Source organism: Panthera tigris, chromosome C2 (assembly GCF_018350195.1).
Source record: "Panthera tigris isolate Pti1 chromosome C2, P.tigris_Pti1_mat1.1, whole genome shotgun sequence".
Lineage (NCBI taxonomy): Eukaryota > Metazoa > Chordata > Mammalia > Carnivora > Felidae > Panthera > Panthera tigris.
Genome location: NC_056668.1, coordinates 133,369,360 through 133,386,855, shown reverse-complemented (window position 1 = coordinate 133,386,855; position 17,496 = coordinate 133,369,360). Strand labels below are relative to the sequence as shown.

At 33.3% G+C, this 17,496-nt stretch overlaps 1 protein-coding gene and 1 pseudogene across 10 annotated transcripts in view; both read left to right on the top strand.

The window, feature by feature from the left end:
• TBC1D5 (TBC1 domain family member 5) overlaps positions 1 to 17,496 on the top strand; it is a 536,588-nt gene that overhangs the window by 254,388 nt on the left and 264,704 nt on the right. For 9 of the 10 annotated variants that reach the window (XM_042999057.1, XM_042999056.1, XM_015539905.2 and 6 more), the window contains one exon: positions 15,143 to 15,209. In XM_042999057.1, the coding sequence (XP_042854991.1) occupies positions 15,143 to 15,209 (67 nt within the window). Of the gene's footprint in view, positions 1 to 3,807; positions 3,876 to 15,142; positions 15,210 to 17,496 lie in introns of all 10 variants that reach the window. The other variant, XM_042999063.1, reaches the window with a different exon arrangement.
• On the top strand, positions 9,059 to 10,218 carry LOC102948734 (annotated as a pseudogene).

Sequence of the window (17,496 nt, the reverse complement as noted above, 5' to 3'; positions counted from 1 at the left end):
TAGTATTTTGCCCAGAGTTTTTAGTTGTGATCAGTGGGGGAGAGAGGCTTGCAGTGACCCTCCATGTTGGATCGGATTGGAAATCCTACTAGTAATCTATTATGTGCTGTTTTGTTGTTTCTTCTATTTGTGACCAGATGTCAGTCTTATTTGGAGACCAAATTAATTTCTGATGTATATAGAAAGCAGTTTGAAAAAATCAATAAAAATTTTAACCAAATTAAGGTAATTCTTCATTGTGTACAGAAATAAAGTATTAGCACAATTATTTACTTTTCCACCATAGAAATAATTTCAGATCATTTCAGAGGTTTTAAAATTTCAAGTCTTCATTTAAACTTAGAATTAAGTATGTAGTTGTTTCTGCCCATTTTGTCAGGTTATCCCTATGATGGCAGATTGTAACTGATCTCTTAGCTTCCATCTTGTCTCCCATTTTCAATCCAGTATTTACACAGCAGCTAGAATCATCTTTCTCAAACATGAAATAGATCTTTTTCATCATTTTAAAGCTTATTGTAGCTTCTCATTGTACTTATCAAATCTAGACTTCCTCCCTACAAAATTCCAAGTTCAATGGTTGTTCCTTCTCCCACAGACCTCATCTTAAATTCCTAGCCTTTGAGCCATCTTGGCTTTCTTTTTTCTTTTTCTTTTTTTCTTTTTTTTTAAAAGCAAGCTTCTGCTCTAGGGCCCTTGCAGGTTGTGCCTTTTGCCATTGATATTTAAATGGCTATTTTTTTCTTGTTACTAGAATCTCAAATCAGGTATCACCTCTCCCTACAGAGAGCATCCATCCCCACTGAATATTGCATTATTCTGCTGTGTTTTCTTTATAGCTATTATAATTATCTGAACTTATCTGTTAAGAATTCATTTTCTTTTTTCTTGCTTCGCTCTACCCCCACACTTCATTCTGTTTTGTTTACTATAATACTTCCATGTCCTAAAAACTGTCTGGCACATAGTAGGTTCTCAGTAAGTAATATTAACAAGGTTTAAAAATGGAGAGTTGCCATTCCTAAGGTGGTATGATAATGATATTATCAATATGACTATTTTATCATCATTTTTTGCCTTGCAGGGCTTTTCATTCAGTATTATTCCATCCACTTTCCTTCTCCCTACACCCACTCTCAAATTCCTTCACTCTGAAGTTGAAGTGATCTTTTTAAGGCTGCAAACCTTACCATGTTCTATTTTTCCTTAAAACAGTTCTTTCACTGCCTTGCTATTCATCTTGACCCAAGTCCTAAACGTGACTTTCACAGAATTCTGGCACATGCTGGTCTCTAGTGGAGTGCCTTTTATGTACTTCTTGGTCAGTGACCCCTCCCCTCTTATAGTAGGGTGTGTAACTTTATCACATAACATTTTTCAGGTTTGTCATTGTACATTGGTAAATGCATGTTGTACATTTCTCTCCTCTCCTGAGCTTTCAACAAACTTAAAGATGTCAAGGATGGGTTTTCAGCTTTTGCTTACGATTGTATTATTAGTGTTAAAATGTAGGAGGTACTCAACACATAATTGTTGAAAGAATAAAGTAGAAGAGCTACTACATGATCTACCTGCATGGTTAGAAGTTTGAACCAGTAAATCCATTTATTAATTAGGGCCCATTTTCAAACTTGTGTAGATAACTAAATATGTTCATTTGGGTAAAATGCTCAATAAATAACTAATTTGAATAATATTTTTATTCTCTAAAAGGATAGTTGAATATTGTACGTTGCACATTTCCTAGCAAATTTAAAGAAGTCATTTTTTCTCTTACGTATTCCTAGTTATTATCAGGTTTAAAAATACTTTATCATAAAATGGTAAATAGAAATCAGTTTTTGGATTTACAATTTTTCTTTGAAACTCAGATTCTAGTAATTCTTTAATGTCATAACAAAAATAACTTAAAAAATAAAACATTTTTATAGATCAATTGAAATGTATTTGAAACTTTATGTAAAGGAGACTGTAAATACTAAAACATTTTTGATATTGTACTTGAGGATTTTAGATTACCGTATTTTCATGTGATTTAGTTTAGTAAATCACTTGTAAGAATAAAGATATGTTTGAGTTTTTACCCTTGGTTCTTCATCACAGCTTTGGGATTTATAGTTAAAATGCCCATTATACCTTTTAAGTAGATCTTTGGTATAACAACTTGTTCAGTTAGCTATCATTTAGGCATAAATAGGATTATTCACCTTGGTTCATGGATAATTTTTATCCTTCAAATAGTTCAGTTTAATATTTCATACAAAAGGGTGATATTTAATAATTAGCTAAGTTAATCACTTTGGGGAAATGGATATCTTTACATTAAAAAAAAATTTTTTTAATGTTTATTTATTTTTGAGAGGAGGGGAGGGGCAGAGAGAGAAGCAGACATAGAATCCGAAACAGGCTCCAGCCTCTCAGCTGTCAGCACAGAGCCCATCGCAGGGCTCAAACTCATGAACTGTGAGATCATGACCTGAGCCAATGTTGGATGCCTCACTGACTGAGCCACCCCAGCGCCCCTGGATATCTTTATATTTTATTGAGGTCTTGTCCACCAGATGTTAAACCAATCTTAAAGTATTTAGCACTGATTGTAATCAAGGGTGAAAATGGCAGGTGCCCAAACAAATCTGTTTTGCAGAAAAAGGTATTTATTTATTTATACATTGAAGAATAATAATAAAAATATTTTATAGTTATTATTTGAAAGATTTATAAAAATGAAATAGGACTTCAGTGCTAGATATACTCCATTTTATTTAGCAAATAATGTTTTTATTATATTTACTTAGGTACTTAACAGATAATTTAACATCAGGATTAGGATTACCTAAACCAATTAGATTTTCTTTGAAAAGCTATTGTGTGTTGTTTTGTTTTGTTTTGTTTTGTTGGTGGAGGCGTTTCATTTAAACATTTGTTAAGATTGGCAGCAAAACTAAAATGTTCAGGTAGTCAAGGTTTAAACCAAATCATTATTTGAATTTTTGTTAAGAAAAAAATACAGCAAAGGGCAAATTATATAATAATCACCCTTGACTTTAATACTCTTTCTATAGGTTTAAGGAAATATCTTCAAATGTCCTTTGTTAAGACATTTACCTCTGAAGAAGCTCTTCTCAAACTTGTGCATCTACTTAGTATAAATGTACTTTGTACTTGTCTAAATTACAGCATTGGCATTGTGTAGCTCTTGTAGGAAAGTGCTTTTCAAGCCCACGTGGTCCACAGGAGGCCCACACGGGCCAATCGCAGTGTTCTGCTTGGCATCTCCAAGTCTGCACCCTTCCGCCAAGAATCAGTACATGCTACTGGTCATATTAGGGTCACGTACAGTGTTGACATAGCTTAGTGCAGCCCACTACTCCTGGAAAATGAGATTGAAGCTTGGCTTGTAATAGTGCAAGCTAAATGATGACACGCAAAATACTGAATAATCACCTGTTTGGGACAAATTAAGTTGCCTTCAACAAGAAACTCACTTTTAGCACAGTAGAAGCTTATTATTTTGGACTAAAAAAGACTCATGGATCATCAGAATAATCTAGAAAAACATTTAAAAGTAGGGAATCATAGACCCATCCATGATTATCTCCATCTCATCTTTCTCTCAGTTTCTCTCTCTCACTGTCTCTCTCTCTTCTCTCTCAAAAACACAGCACACATGCACGCACAGTCTTACTCTCACTCTTGCTCTCTCTTTAGGATCCAGAGAGGTTAATTTTACGTTAGAATTCTGTTTTCCTGATCGATTCCTGGTCTACATTTGTTCCCCCCCCCCCCCCCCCCCCCCCCCGCCCCCAGACATCAAGCAGCTTTAAATCTATGGAATGCCTGGAGAAATAACAATATGCCCAGAAATGACAATCACAGTAAGTAGAAACATTTGCATTTGTGTAGTACTACAGGTTAACTTAAATTAGATAATTGTACTTGTGATTATCTTTGAAATTATACCTTTCATTTCATTTGCAGAATCATTAATAATTCTTCTTAAAACTTGTTTTATTCTGGTGCATGGGTAATATTGTGAACTATCCTAAATGAGATAGTTTTAGTTTAACACTAGATTGACTATAGTTTTAGTTCTTTATCTGTCTACATTTTATCAATCTCAAAAAACATAAAGTTAATGAATTAGGTGGCTTTATATTTCAAGAATGTAATTTTATTTAATTCTGCTATTTTTTCTACTTTCTTTATTTCATATTCAGTATTTGGTATGATTATCATCAGGAAGGATATTAAATTTTTTTAATGTTTATTCATTTTTTGAGTGATAGAGACAGAGCACAAGCAGGGAAGGGGCAGAAAGAGAGGGAGACACAGAATCCAAAGCAGGCTCCAGGCTCTGAGCTGTCAGCACAGAGCCCGATATGGGGCTTGAACCCATGAGCCGTAAGATCATGACCTGAACCGAAGTCGGATGCTTAACCAACTGAGCCATCCAGGTGCCCCAGGAAGGATATTAAAAGAATACCACAGAACTTGACAGAGTTATATAACCCGCTAAATAAACTTCTTGTTAATTAAAAAATTGATCAGAAATAATATGTTTTAATTACTAGAAGAGTTACAGTTTTCAATTATTTAAATTATAAATAAGCTTATTCCCTATAACATACAGAACTAATAGCCTTTTAATTGTATTCCACCACTGAATCCAGCATGTTAAATACATTAATTAATATGTTTAGAAAAATCATAGCTAACATTTATTGAGGAATTACGTTATGCTACCTGCTACACTAAACACTTTACTTGAACTTATTTAATCCTTACAACCACACTTTGTGGTAGAAACTGTTTTCTTCCCCCATTTTCCAAATGAAGAAACAAAGATACTGAATGGTAAATAACAGCAAGTAAATGGTAGAGCATGTATTCAGGTTTGTCTTGCTTGAGACTTAACTTTAGTTGTGATGTAATGATGTAATTTTACTTTAAAATTTCATTAAATGGAATGTGGCAATTTAGTTTTACCAGTCCAGTGTTTTTTGTTCCCAGAAGTTACTTTGAAATTTAATGAAAGATCATCAGTAGTATATTTTTTCCTTTAAAGTTAAAGCCACCATGTTTAAATAGACTCCACGCACATATTTATCTGTTTGTCATTTCTCCATATATAGACACACATATTTGCATTTATACTTGAAAGTTTTCAGGTTTTCTTCAGTTGATTTCTAGCTTCATTTCGTTATAGTCAAAGATATGTATGATTTCAGTCTTTTTATATATTGAGACTTGTTTTGTGACCTAACATATGGTCTGTTCTGGAGAATGTTCCCTGGGTACTTGAGAAGATTGTGTATCCTGTTGTCGGGCACAGTGTTTTATATGTCTGTCAGGTCTGGTTGGTTTACATTCTTATTCAAGTTCTCTATTTCCGTATTGAGCTTCTGTCTAGATGTTCTGTCTATTACTGAGAATGGTAAGTTGAAATTTTCAGCTATTTTTGTAGAACTGTGTATTTGTCTAGTCAATTCTGTTAATGTTTGCTTCATATATTTTCATGTTTTATTGTTTGGTGCATATGTTAATAATAATTATATCTTCCTGGTTAATTGACCCTTTTATTAATATATAATGTCCTTTTTCATCTCTTGAAACAGCTTTTGACTAAAAGTCTATTTTGTCTGATATTAGTATAGCCACAGTATCTCTTTTTTTGGACTACTTTTTACATAGAATATCTTTTTCTACCCTTTCACTTTCAATCTGTTGTGTCTTTGAATCTTAAGATTTGGATCTTGTGGACAACATAGAGTTGTGTAATTTTTTTTAATCCATTCTGCTAATCTCTGTGTTTGACTGGAAACTTTAATACAGTTAACATTTAAAGTAACTGCTGATAAAACAGTACTTAATTCTGCTATTTTGCTATTGTGTTCTCTGTGTTTTGTAACCTTCTTACCCTTCCTTCCCTTCATTACTGCTTTTTTCTTGTGTTTAGTTGATTTTTTTGTGGTGACCATTTTGAATGCCTTCTCATTCCTTTTGTGTAACTTTTTTTAGATATGGCCTCTGTGGTTATTATAGATATTACATTTAACATCCTAAACTTATAACAGTCTACTTCAGGTTGATACCAAAACTTCATAGCATACAAAATATCTGGTCCCGTTCAGCTCTGTCCTTCTTCCCTTTTTTATTTTTGTTTTCTTTTAAATGTTTATTTATTTATTTATTTTGAGAGAGAAGGAGAGAGAGAGAGAGAGCGCACGCGCACAAGCAGGGAAGGGTTAGAAAGAGGGGAGAGAGAGAATCCCAAGGAGACTCCACCCTGTCAGTGCAGAGAACCTGATGTGGGTGGGGCTTGATCTCCCGAACCACAAGATAATGACGTGAGCCAAAATCAAGAGTTGGTTGCTTAACTGACTGAGCTACCCAGGTGCCCATATTTTATGTTTTTTAAAAATGTTAATTCCAGGGTAGTTAACAGTGTTATATTCATTTCAGGTGTACAATATAAAGATTCAGCAATTCCACATATTACTCACTGCTCATCAATATAAGTGTATTCCTTAATGCCTTTTACCTATTTTACCTTTGCCCCCCACCTCTCCTTTGCTAAGCATCAGTTTCTTCTTTATACTTAAGAGTCTGTTTCATGGGTTCCCTCTCTTTCCCTACCCCATGTTCATTTACTTTGTTTTTTAAATTACACATATGAGGGGCACCTGGGTGGCTCAGTGGGTTGAGCATCCGACTTCGGCTCAGGTCATGATCTCGCGGTCTGTGAGTTCGAGCCCCACGTCGGGCTCTGTGCTGACAGCTCAGGGCCTGGAGCCTGCTTGGGATTCTGTGTCTCCCTCTCTTTCTGCCCCTCCCCCGCTCTCATGCTCTGTCTCTTTCTCTCTCTGTCAAAAATAAACATTCAAAAAAAATTAAGAAAAAATAAATTACACATATGAGTGAAATCATGTGATATTTGTCTTTCTCTGGCTTATTTCACTTATTCAGCATTATACTTAATAGCTCCATCCATGTTGTTGCAAATGGCAAGATTTCATTCCTTTTTATGACTGAATAGTATCCTATTGTGTGTATGTGTGTACACACACATGCATGCACACACACACACTGACACATACCACATCTTCTTTACCCATTCATCTGTTGATGGACAGACATTTAGGTTGCTTCCATAAGTTGGCTATTGTAAATAATGCTGCAATAAACATAGGGGTCCATGTATCCCTTCAAATTAGTGTCTTTGTATTCTTTGCGTAAATGCCCAGTAGTGGAATTACTAGATCATCTGGTAGTTAGTTCTATTTTTAATTTTTTGAGTAACTTCCACAGTGCCTATACCAGTTTACATCCCCACCAACAGTGCACAAGTGTTCCTTTTCCTCCATATCTTTGCAAAGACTTGTTGTTGTCTGTGTTTTTGATTTTCATTCTGACAAGTATGTAGTCATATCTCACTGTGATTTTGATTTGCTTTTCTCTGATGATGGATGATATTGAGCATCTTTTCATGTGTCTGTTGGCCGTCTCTATCTCTTCTTTGGAGGAGTGTGTCTGTTCATATCTTCTGCCCATTTTTAAATTGGATTACCTGGTTTTTTGGGCATTGAATTTTAGAAGTTATTTATAACTTCCATTTTGGATACTAACCCTTTCTCAGATATGTAATTTATACATATCTTCTCTTATTTAGTAGGTTGCCTTTTAGTTTTGTTGGTTGTTTCATTTGACTTGTTAAAGCTTTTTATTTTGATGTAGTCCCAATAGTTTCTTTGTGCATTTGTTTTTCTTGCCTTAGGAAACATCTAAAAGGATGTGTTGTAGCCAGTGTCACAGAACTTACTGCCTGTGTTCTCTTCTAGGATTTTAGTGGTTTTCTGCCTCACATTTAAGTCTTGAATCCATTTTGAATTTATTTTTGTATGTGGTATAAGAAAGGGGTCCAGTTTCATTGTTTGCATGCTCCTGTCCAGTTTTCCCAGCACCATTAGTTGAAGAGACTGTCTTTTTCCCATTAGATATTCTTTTCTCCATGGTTGAGATTAATTGACTATATAAGTGTGGATTTATTTCTGGGCTCTCTTTCTGTTCCATTGATCTATGCGGTATATGTAGTCACTGAAATCTTTATTTCTTAGGTTGTGTTCAGCTAGGGTTTTGACAGATAACTTCTTTGAATGCCAGGAGCTAAACAAAACCGAACAAAACAAAACGCGCGCGCGCGCACACACACACACTCACACACAAACAAAACCCACAAGAAACAAACGAAAACCCCAAATCTCTGCTTGTCTTGGCAGATTGGTTCTGTGCCACATCAGTCTTTCATCACTTAGCCAGGCTTGCACTCTCTGAGTGATCAGCTTAGGGTGGAAGGTTGTGGTCCTCTTATTTCCTATAAGATCATACTTCTTATTCTGGACATGCCCATGGACTTCTACATTTTCCTAAATACATGGATGCTTTTGAATGTCCTAATTTCCCGAGGAAACTCTCACCAGCTCTTGCTCCAAACCTTAGGTGGTCTTTTTAATGTTTTCACTTATAATCTTTTGTGCCAGGCATCTGCTTGTTCTTAATTCAGTTTGCAGTATATTCAAGAGCAATGCCCACCACTTTTTTTTGAGTTAGACAAAAAAGAGATGTTTTGTGTCAGACCTTCAGGTAGCTCCTAAACAAGTTAGAACAGAATTATACAATATTTTGCAATTATGGCCTGCGTTGCTCCCTCCAGAACCAAATACCAGTTTCCCACACTGGAAACTGCATTCCTCTTCAAGATTGCTATGGTACCAAGAAGGGGCTAGGATAAGGGCAAGTAAAAATGCCACAAAGCTATCAAGATGTCTCCTTTTTTCATGCATTGTTCATTTGGTTTTCATAAATCTTTGGCTGTTTTCTAGGATTATTGCAAAGTTGGTGTGCTTATTTTTGATGTTTCTGTGGGATGATGAGAATTTGGAGTTGTATATTCTGCCACTTCACTGATGTCACACTGCTTTCTTTTTGAAAATTATTCTCTTGATGGTTTAATAGGAATAACAAATATTATTAAAAATTAAATTATCTTAAAATTATCCATTTGAAATATTATTTATTGAAAAGTTTCTGTATATTTGCTTTTTACATCTGATTTTATGTTATCTAAATAATTTTGACCCCCTGCCTCAGTTCTGAGGAGGCTGGATGGGCAGGTTGGGTGCAATGGCTCTAGTCTGGGCAAAGGCACCTTCATGTTCTCGCCCTGACACCGGTGGTTGATCCAAACTAGTGGCCATGGCTCTTGATGAGACTGTTTGTGGGCTGGTTGTGCCCCAGCCTGGTGTCCGTGTGGCTGGTATGGAGCCCGATCATCCACTCCCCTACTCCCCTACATGTAAATGATGAGCAGACTCGACAGGGCCACAGTGGCCTAGGCCAGCAGGAGGGAGAACCACTACTGGTAGGTGTGCAACGGAGAGAAATTATGTGAATCATTCCAGGCTTTGTTAAGAGTTATCTTGATCAATGAAACACAGATCTTCTTAACAGAGTTGAGAAATTGGGCTGGCCCTTTGTCCAGTTATATCACTCTTCTGTGTCATCTGTGTTTAGCCTGTTTATTTCTCCAATGTCTATCAGTCGGTTGCTAGGAAGAGGCCCAATGTTTGTGTTTTCACTAGATCAGTTTCAGAGACTGCTAAAAATTAATCCAGACTGGAAAACCCGTAGATTTAGGTGCTGGTGACAGGTCACAAAAATCATGAGCCTTCATTTTGAAGAAATTTATGCTATCAAGCTGTCTGAAACTATGGTATGGCAGCTTCAGAAGAAGAAATACAAAGTGCTTGGTATAAATGAATGACAGAATACAGGGTTCCAGTATGATGTCAGCTGCTTGAATTTGCTGGACCACTGTGATCAACTCTTCACTTTGTTGAAAGATATCAGAAGTATCTTGGAGCCAACTAGAGGCAGGGTCATCCTTCCCTGGCTTTACCCTTTCATCCCTGTGCAGAAAACGTAGGTGGTAAGTGGGAGAAACCATGAGAAATCAAGGGACAGAAATGGGAAGAACAAGTGAATAGTCTGCCTGAAGTTTTCAGAAAAACTGGTTTTGCTACCAAAGCTTTCACCAGACTACCGTACCTGTATGAAGGGGACATGTATGATGGCTACTATGTTCTGGATGATGCTGTCTCTGTTCTCAAACTTGAATAAACACGTGGAGGCCCAAGTCTTCAGAGCACACACCAAGAATATGCACTCCAAAAGAGGGTATGAGTTTGTGATTATGTGAAGGGGAGGACCTTTGGGGATTGCCATTGTAAATATCATGTAGGGACTTAAGAAGCCCAAACACTAATTATTTCTTTGTAGTGTGTAAAAGGAATGTTTTTAAAAAACAAAACCCACCTCTTTGAGGATTTTTCTCAGCTCTTAGTAATACAGGTCACATTCCAATTTTGGAGATATTTTTTATACTTAACTGCAGTAGGGACTCATTCCCAGTCAAAGCAATAGCCACAACCTCACATGGAACCAATATATGTGGATTGTTTTTAATAAAATGAAGACTGGTGATAAAGCTGTCCATTCACTTGCAAATATTTGGTTATAAGTTATAGCACTGATACTCTTTCATGTTTAGAAATCCTTTCTATCATTCGAAAAATGTTTTGAATCTTGACAGTAAACATTTTTGGAGATGAAAAAATAATTTTTAAATATATATATTTATTTAAATATATATATTTATTTAAATATATATTTATTTAATATTTATATAAATACATATATTTATATAAATATATTTATTTAAATATACTTATTTAAATATATATTTATTTAAATATGTATATTTGTTTAAATATATTTACTTAAATATATATATTTATAACTTAATATGGCCATTAAATTATTAGAATGTAGATAATAATGATAGAGAAGATGGAAAATTATTGAATAAGCATTGTTTTGTATTTACTTGAGCACTGGGTCTTAGACCTGATGGTAGTCCTTTGATTTTTAGCACAAATAAATTAGCCTGGAGAGACTGTTCTTTACATGATTCCTGAAATAAGGTAATGTCCTTAGTGGCTACTGTCTTCATAGATGCTGAGTCCTTATACTTTGATTTACTATATATCCACAGATGAATATACCTAATTCATGGATTTTTGAAGGATTTACTTTGAATGGGATTTTAAATTTAATAAAAAAGCATTTCAGGAGTAATATTCATTTAAAAAAAAACAAAAGGTTTCAGGTCTTTACACTATTTATGTCATATTATCCTGTCACAACTAAATGTGGCTATCCATAGCTTTGGTTTTTAACTTAGTTTAAAGCAAATCTTTTTTTGTTTCTCACTATTAAATATTCATCACACACACTTGGTGACATTTCTCTAACAATTTTGAGATAAACTTTATTTTTTAAATTATGTAATACTTTTTGGAATTCATACCTAGTATGATGTGATCTTCTAAAACTTGATGATATTTGGATGTAAACTGAAGGCCCAGTTGAGTAAGTGTGTTTATTTATAGCATTATTCTGGTTGTTTTTAACCTAACCTAGTTTAAAATCTCTGGTTCTACCTTCATGAAGCAGATGTTTGTGCATAAAAAGCACTATAGAAATCTATGGTAAACCTTCGTTTAGGGTGATTTCAACGGTGCACAGATAGATGCTATAAATGCCCTTAGCTAAACCTGACTGCAGTAAAAGTTAAAAAGGAGTCTGGAATTTGATTTATCTTGTTTTGAGATTTAAGTCACCATTATATGTATTATTTGCTTAATGAGTTAGACACATGTATGTTAGAAATTACTAATGGAAAATACATGTTCTTTGTATCTTCATTTAAAATAATATAACTACAAACATATTTTTTTCAAATCAGTCTATTTTAATTGTGATTGCTAGGAATTCATTTTACAAAGTACTTACCAATGAGAAGTTGATGTGTTATGTAAATTTAAAATTGTAATGGTCACAAATAATTGTTGGACTATTCCTGTAAATATATGTTGCACAACATACATACACATAGCAACACATATAATATGTATGTTACATGTTGCATATAATTTATGCATTTATTTAAATTTCCTCTCTCTCTATATATATATATATATAGATTATTTTATTGGTTAACTTACATAAATATTGAAATACTTTGAAAATCACAATTGTGTTTTAAAAATTTACTCTTTTGTTAAGTTCCTTTTCAAGCAAGTGAAAGGTAGTTCGTTATCTTAAAACACATTTAAGTATTTGTGCTGTCTGATCATTTAAAGGTCTTTGTGTAAGATTACTGTAATAATGCACTTATGTGTGTGTGTATGTGTGTGTGAGAGAGAGAGAGGGAGAGAGAAGAAAGTGAAGAGGAAGAGAGATCTGAAACCAACCTACACATCCTTGTTACAGTTATGGCTACCTGATAACTTAGAACAAGAATCAGAGCAGCAATTTAAAACATCATATTAAACTCTCTTGCACCCTCTGTTGTTTTTTTGGGGGAACACTGCACATACCTTCCCATGATTGTATTGGCATTAGTCTTACTAAATCCCTGTTAAAATTAATACTCAGTTTATTGTATTTACTCCAAATTAGATTAATAGTAAGGTAACATTTATCTGTAATTCTTAGTTGATGTTTCCTTGTATTACAGATATGTTTTTGTTGTGTAACACCTTAAATCAGAGAGGAGCCTCTCTGTCTTTGAATTCTCCTAGTTACCAACCAGTTCAAGCCCCATCAAATGTTTCACGCGAATGAAAATCTCTGCAGGGTATACAGTACACTGTATATACAGTTTTCCAGAATTACAAATTCTGCCTGTTCTTTTGTAAATCTTTCAATTGTCAGACAGTTTCCTTCCAAAATAAGAATCTGGAATCGTCCATACTAAAATTAAGAATTTATAACTGTAAGGAACAGATGTTTTCATAAACATTTGCTATAATTAATTTCAACTAGAGGATTGAAGGAACAAAGCAGTTTTTCCTGCTTCAAAACTTTATTGCCTTTTCCCCATATAGCAAACTCTGAAATCTTTTCTCTAATATTGTTTGGAAAAACAGTTGTACTCCTTATTTGGTATGTTTTCGAGAAAGAAAAACTGCTTCTTTTCCTTATTCCCATCCTTTGAAGGTCACATCTAATGTGATATACTCATTTTGAAACAGGTATAAAATGAAGAAACCTTTGTAATATATTATGATGGCAAAACCTAGCTTAAAAACTGAAAGTCTCTTGTTTGAAGGATTTTATATTTGATCTGGTAAATATCAGCAGAAAGGGAAAAAATTCTGTTGGTGAGATCTTATGTGTTTAATCATAATCTTTAGTTTTAAAGAAAAAGAAGGCTTATATTTTAAATGTATGATATAGTACTTATTTTATACTGATTATAGAATGTTTCACAGGAAATGTCTGCAAGCTGTTAAATAACATGTGTTGTAGGAAATTTTCATTTAGCAAGAAACAGACTAATTTTCTTTAAATCTTTTTAGTTTACTTATTATAATACCATTAATTTTTTTAAGAAAATGAAGTATGTTGTGTGAGTAATCCTACAGTGTCTGTGTTTTCAAAGAATTAACAAAATATACCCAGCTAAATTGATCTTAAACATTTAAGTGTTTGGGGGTAATTTTCTTCTATAAAATTTGGCAATAGTTTTGAATGCTGTAATCCATTTTTGGATTTTTGTTAATGAAAAAAAGAAAAGAAAGAAAAGAAACCTGAAAGTGCATTTTGAAAAAAGAATAGAGTTAAAAGTTAGTAAGTGGACTCAGTCCAGTTCTTGTCCTGCTAAACACTTTGGCACAGCTGTAAAGATTTTGAAAAGAACCAACATTCTTGACTAATCTGTCAACTATAAAATGTGCAAAGAAAAATAGGTAGCTGTCATTAAAATTACATTTCAGCTTTCAATAACCATTTGATGAGTGGCATAATTATATAAGTATGGTACCTTAAGTACTGTACTCAATAATTAAAAATAATCTCATCTTTAAAGTGAAAGCTCTGTAATTACTATTTGACTTAACCAGGACCACTATGATGATCTCCAGTGGCACCTTAGATTGTTCGAAGTGGATTAAAAGTATAAATTAAAATAGATAAATCATTGAATTATTAAGCTTTAAAAAGCATAAAAATGAATATAACCTGATGCTTGAAAGTTACATTACAAGAATTAGGAGTATAAAATGTAATCACAATCTAGTCTTTTTAATGTGTTTCTAAGAATAAATGGTCTATTTATTAGTAGATACTATGGTTTCCTGAAGACTATACTTTGAAGTATGTATTTTAAAATGTAAACTACTAAAATTAAATTAAATTTCTTTTAATAAGCATATATATTTTATATTGTGGCATTGGTAAACATTTTTTAAACTTCTTTAGCACATTTATTTTTATTCTGTAATCTCTAAACTGGCAGGTATGAATTTGTTCTGCGTCTGATACAATGAATATAACTGTTTCTTAAGTGGAAATTTTTTTCCTAAATGTTTGGCATTACTACATGATGCAGAAATATCTTTCAGTGTTGTTTTTTCGTTTTTAAAACTGCTGAACTTTTGCCCATGGTTAAAATAGAAAGTTTCAGGAAGAATATTAAGGTGTGTTAAAAGCTCCTTAGAATGCATTCACCACCTCCCAAGCCTGCTTTCTGTTTAACTTCTCTGCTTACCAAATTCCTAGAGCATGGAGAATTGGGGACTGAAAACATTCCAGGTCCTATCTCTGTTGCTCTCTTTTGACTGTACCAGTGGCCAGGACAGGTGATTTGGTCACGAACAAAGAATTTCCCTTTATTTATAATCATTAGTGTATTATTAAATAGTTTATAAATTTCAGTTTTGTTTGTGATTCATAAAAGGAAAATGATTCTGTACTGTACTTCATTTGTTCCTATTAATAATTACTTTGATAGTATTCTTATCCAACTTAGCAGTTGGTGGTATTAGTTCATATTATAGCATCAAAATGAATTTTTTGACAGAGAGCTCTGATTACAAAAGATATTTGGGGGGTAGGGATAAAGGGTTATATAGTTTTGGACCCAATATACTGCATAGAGCTGTCACACAGCAGCTTTTCAACTAAAATACTCAGTTTCACAATCTTCATTATTTCGTATTTTTAAAATTTTTTTTTCCAGGAGATTCAAATAAAAATGGAAGAAGAAGTTCTACTTTAGATTCTGATGGGACTTTTAATTCTTATAGGTAGGTGACAAATTATTACAAGATAATATACAAGCTACCTAATGTTACAGGATTCTAAGAGTAGTAAGGAATTGTTACCTGTGTTTTAAAAATACGTCAAATGTAAAGGATATTGTGACATGTGATTGTTCTGCAGACTTAATGAGTAGTGAAAAATGTAACCTTTTAAATTCTTGAGTAAATGGCCTTATTGTAGATAATAGTTGTTAGTGTATACAGGATAATTGGTATGAATGCACAGGTAGTATTAAACTCCGTTATAATCAATTTTTGTGTTTGTTTTTCCAGTGTATCTGTTACAGTACTAAAGGCTTCCTTTTGTTTAAGTTTCCTTTTAAAACAGGATATATTCCTTATGAGCATCTAAGAGTATGAAATGTACTCCATGTTTACATTAAGTGCTGTTTGTTAATATCCCATTTGACTCTTCAGCAAACAGGACAGTTACATCTCAATTAGTGATTTTTTAAAAAGGATACACTACTTAAGAAAACCTGGATCTTATTTTTGGTAATGTTCTCCTTATAACTTGATATGCTTGAGTAAATGTTTATGGATTTTGTACCTTCATAACAGGGAAGCCTAGGAAGAAGAAAAATTATATTATTTCCAGTAGTATTTGAAACTTCCTATACTGAACCAACGTGATATAAGAACTAGGTTGTTTTGTTTTAAGAAAAAAAGGTACATATTCAATAATAATACGTTTTGGCATTGTAGATAGCAATGCAGATTCTTGAGGAAATACTTTGAGTACATTGTCCTTATGATTAATTAGTTCTGACACTTTGCGGTGACCCTATAAAATACACACGAGAACCACTACACACCTGGAAACTCATTTAAATGTTAAGCTGTAACTCCGTTTATGTAATAGATACGGGGTTTACGATTGAAATCTTTATCTTTTTTACTTGAATACATATTGGATATCCCTAAGTGGAACTGTGTCATTTGTTTTTTTCAAATCCCAGGCACACTTTTAATATCTAGAATAGAGCCTTGTATACAGGAAGCACTTAATAGGAATGTGGTCAATGGGAAAGTTTTCTACAGTTTGTTTCTGAATTCCAGAAATGAGATGGTAATTGAAACACTTGACATCTTTATTTTATATCAGTTGGGGTATGTATAAATAATCAGTCGTTCAAGTGTCACAGATACTACAAAAGGCTTATGTTCCCATGGTGTTCGAGAAGGGTATTATCACAGCAGTAAAGCTCATATGTTGTCATTATATTTTCACTGTACTCATCCTACCTTATAAATGTTGGGATTCTTCAAATCCTTCTTTTAGTGCTGAAGTAAATATAAAAGATAGTTAAACATTCATGGTTTGATATGTAAGTGAGGAATGTTAATATGGTAATACATGTGAAGTCTATATTAGTATCATTATTAGATATAAATACGGTAAAAAAAACTAAGACAAAAGGAAAATAGAGATGTATTTCAAAAGAAGGAAAATCCGTATGTGTATAAATTTTGTTGGTGAATTCAATTTTACAATTACATTTGTAGTTTAGCTAATTATAGTAAATAATGGACATAATATAAAGTTAAGAGAAATGTGTTAATGTGAAGGCACGGTATTATCTTGTAGCTTATTTTATTCTTGAATAGTTTGAAGATTAAAGTATTTTAGTATTATTGAATGATAATTGTACTTTGAAAATGAACTCCTAATGCAACTTTGCACAATAAATACTAATGTTGTTAACTAATATAATTTTAATCAATGCCTGTCAGTGTTGTAATGTTAGGATATTAATTTATTGTTGTAATTAAAAAGGCAAGATAAAAAGCTCAGGTAGTACAATATATAAAAACGAGCTTTTAATAGTTGGCAGGCCAGTGCTGTTATTAAATAGTATTATAGTATTTAAGGTGTGAAATGAATATTTTTCTACTCAGCAGGCAATAGCTCTTACAATGTAATGAGCTTACTTGTGAATTTGACACTTGGGTTAAATGCAGAATTCATAGAAGCAGAGCTCTGGGGTATATTTTCATATTAAGGTTAACTGATAAAACCTAGGAATTTTCGTACAATCATACTAAAATGGCAACAGAATTGTCAGTAAAATTCACTTTTGAAAACGAAAATTATTTTTCTGTTGCTAGCATTGCTGTTTTAAACTTAATAAATAAGTTATTAGAACAATGTGAATATTTCAACCCTCAAAGGTCCTTTAACCTTAACAATTCTACCTTTGTATTATTTAAACTGTCTCAGAAATCCTGACCTTTCTTCACAGTCAGACAATTCTGGCTGTCAGCCTAGTAC